General features: G+C 35.2%; 1 protein-coding gene across 2 annotated transcripts; it reads right to left on the bottom strand.

The window, feature by feature from the left end:
* Positions 1-295: 295 nt before the first annotated feature.
* LOC8269376 lies at positions 296-2,568 on the bottom strand. 2 transcript variants are annotated; one of them, XM_015726703.3, is made up of 3 exons: positions 1,981-2,568; positions 1,349-1,646; positions 296-963 (listed from the first exon to the last, which is right to left on the bottom strand). In XM_015726703.3, exons 2-3 carry the CDS (start codon positions 1,640-1,642, stop codon positions 553-555), a joined length of 705 nt encoding a protein of 234 aa, XP_015582189.1. In that variant the 5' UTR covers positions 1,643-1,646; positions 1,981-2,568; the 3' UTR covers positions 296-552. The 2 variants fall into 2 exon arrangements, with proteins under 2 accessions (XP_015582189.1, XP_002531334.1); XM_002531288.4 differs by having other exon boundaries at positions 1,988-2,567.
* Positions 2,569-3,195: the final 627 nt, after the last annotated feature.

Here is a 3,195-nt window from a genome sequence, read left to right as displayed (position 1 = left end):
CCCTCCATAGTTTGAATTTTCTTCTTTTGGAAAAACAATTCTATATTTCGCGGATTATTAACAAAACGTAGTTCTTTTCTGAACCAGAGGCCAGACACACCAGGATATTCCTGCCAAATAAAAGAGAATAGTGGAAGGAAAAAAAAGAACTTCGATGGCTTCCACAAAGGAGAAAAAGGAAGTGGTTAAAATGGGAAAGATACAAGTACAATTATCAATCAGTATATTACCGTCTGGAAGTACGGAGGTTGAAGGTGAAGAATCACTCTTAATCTGCAGAAGAGTAGCCAAAAGATCAAATGAAAATTGTTGTTATAAACAGCGAAAGTAACTGATCGTTATCACAAGCCAAATCATATTTGAATACTGTTGCATAAGCAGGACAAGCACCAGCATCGGCACCTCAGATACAACAATTCATATGGTTAAAGCATCAACAAAATAATGGCTAAAATTCGCAGAGCACATCTGATCTACAAATGTTTATTCCTAGTTAATTTATTTATTCACAAAGGCTTCAGATATGAGACCAGCCGTCTGAAAGATGCGACTTCACAAGGCCTCTGCGACAGAGTAATGAAAATTTGCAGGGGATTTCTTAAGGAAGCTACTTCCACAGTAGTCTGGGCTACCAACATTAAACTCATCAAGGTTATCAGGAGACTCAGAGATACTTAGAGTTTTATAACCCCTATCAGACCTCCCACCAGCTTTGCGAAGTTGCTTCTTGTCTTTACCACCACCTCCTCGCGAATTGCCCTTTTGTCCTCTCTTTCCATTTTTCTTGTAGTTGTTGCTTTCTTTATCTCTGTCTCTGTCTTTCTTAGACTTCTTCTGCTTGCTTTTCACAGTGTGAGATAAGGAATTAGGAATAGGATCATATACATCAGGTGCCCATGACACAGTCAGTTTTCTAAGGGATGCTCCCAGTTTCTCTCGGCTGCCTTTCATGGCAGACACAAGCTTCAAAGAGAAAACAGACCAGGTTAAAGTTCAAAAACAGCAAGGTCTAAGAAAACTAAACTGACTCTACTGATATTACTTTATTATTAGTTGTCACCATGGCAGGATAATCAAACAAAAAACTATCTTATTCTCACTTCTTCGCAAAGACTAATGACATAACAAGATATCAGTTGGAGCACACCATTAGAGTTCAAATGAATGGTGCAGGATTCCCAGATCAATGCCAAATGAGCGTTAATTTACATTAGACCATTTTCTATATTTGTCTGTAAAGGGCGTCTTCTGTTGGCCTTAAGATTCAAACAAGCACATACTATATAAGCCTTTGCCTCATTTAAATTTGAAGTAATACCAGGTGACTTAAATATAATAAAAAGATTACCAGCACTGCAGGCTGTATGGGTCCCTCAGAAGACAGTTGCTGCATTGCTGTTTCAGGTTCATCATCTTCTTCCACTAGCAAATTACCAGGAAACTTTTCCATACATTTTGTAACTGGTTCAGGCCTGAAAGGTTCAAGTTCTTCAGATCCCTCCTCATCACTGTTATCATCTCCATCAGATGGAGAGCTTTCTCGAGTATCATCCACATGCACAAACTTGCGAAAACTGCTTTCAATTTCATCTACCCGAACACCACCACCGCCAGCATCAACCCGAGCAGAGCTAATATCCATCAAACTGCAAAACAAGAAAGCGATCAAGCACTACATCGAAAAAAAAAAAAAAACAAGAAGAAATCAGATATAACCCATATAACATATTCTTAATTCCACAAGAGTAGGCAACAGCACTACACGTCACATACATAAACAACTATTAGAAATATCATAGTACAGAGACGAAAAGGCGTTATGAATCAAAAGCAAACATGCACATGTTCCAGTCAGATTAGATCAAGTTACAAGAGTTTAACCATGTATACATGAAAACCCACATCCATCACACCGAGTCATACTAAAATAAGATAATCGTATAGAAGCCATATATCAACGCATAAATGTATAACACGCACCCCTTACCTCAATCTTAACTAAGCCCAACCAAATCCTCTAGTAAGGATCTCTATCGATGCGGAGTAACTCAGACAAGAGACTTCTTTATATCGAAAATTGCAGCTAAATGGCAGAAACCCGGAAAACAAAAGCGAAAACCCAGAAGAAAAAAAGCGAAAAAGAAACAGATTTTGAAGCTAAAATTTCTTTTCTTTTTTGTAAAAAAAAAAAAGACGTAATGTTAACTACTAATATTACCACGCCTATCACCCTTTTGAAGCTGTTTCAAACGATGAGAACACAATCCACCATGAAATAGTGTCAAATAAGGAACTAAAGAAACCAAATTGGGCATTGAAGGCATTATCTCCTTCTGAACCCTCCTCTAGCAAACTATTTGCTTATGTCAAAACCCTAAAAATTGTTTCTTTCTGGATCAGAAAATCAAAAGGTTTTCGATTAATCTTTCTTTTATAACACAAACACAAAAGAAAAGGATGGAACTGGATTAGGTGTACTATTAAGAGAAAGAATCATCCATTGGACACGTGAAAACCTAAAACTGGCGATTGGGAATTTTGAGAGAGGGAGAGAGAGGGTTTTGGATCAGACTGACAGATAAGAGAAAAGGGTTTATATATGGGTACAAAAATAGGGGTCAATTGATCCAAGGGCGAGTCTTCTGGCGGTTTCTGAGATCTAATCAGAATCGTACACGTTGCTTTCGTCCTTTCTGTATTTTGTTCTTTTTTTTGTGTGTGGATAATTTAGATATTTCCCTCTGCTTGGGTTGGGCCGCTTCTCTTAGTTCTTGCACTTTGAGCAAGGCAGGCCTGAGTTGTAGCTTCTTTTTCCTTTTGGTAAATCAGTAATTAAATAATAAAAAGTAGAAATACCGAATAAAGTATTATCTATATCCACAATATCTATTAGATTTTGAGGTATAAATTTATTTTTGAGATGTGTCATTATTTTTGACACAGTTTTTTTATTGTAATTTATAAATTTATTTTTATATAAAATTTAAATTTATATATAATTAATTTTACTAGTTATACATGTTATACATATATATTATTATAATTAAAGTCATAAAATAAAAATATTTTATATTATTAGATAATCTAATATTTATTAATTATTTTGTAAGTATTCCTTTTTTCCTCCTTTTTTACCTTAAAGACATTCAAACTTTTTATGAAATTATTAAATATATAAATATTTTTTTTGCTTGA

This window comes from Ricinus communis, chromosome 10 (assembly GCF_019578655.1).
Source record: "Ricinus communis isolate WT05 ecotype wild-type chromosome 10, ASM1957865v1, whole genome shotgun sequence".
NCBI lineage: Eukaryota > Viridiplantae > Streptophyta > Magnoliopsida > Malpighiales > Euphorbiaceae > Ricinus > Ricinus communis.
The sequence above is the reverse complement of the archived record's forward strand: the minus strand, read 5'-3'. Positions and strand labels throughout refer to the sequence as shown.

Excerpts from the sequence above, each read along its gene's own strand:
- LOC8269376 (XM_015726703.3), bottom strand. The coding sequence starts at position 1,642 with ATGGATATTAGCTCTGCTCGGGTTGATGCTGGCGGTGGTGGTGTTCGG. Across the intron at positions 964-1,348 it reads CCATACAGCCTGCAGTGCTG|CTTGTGTCTGCCATGAAAGG; the intron begins GTAATCTTTTTA and ends TTCTCTTTGAAG.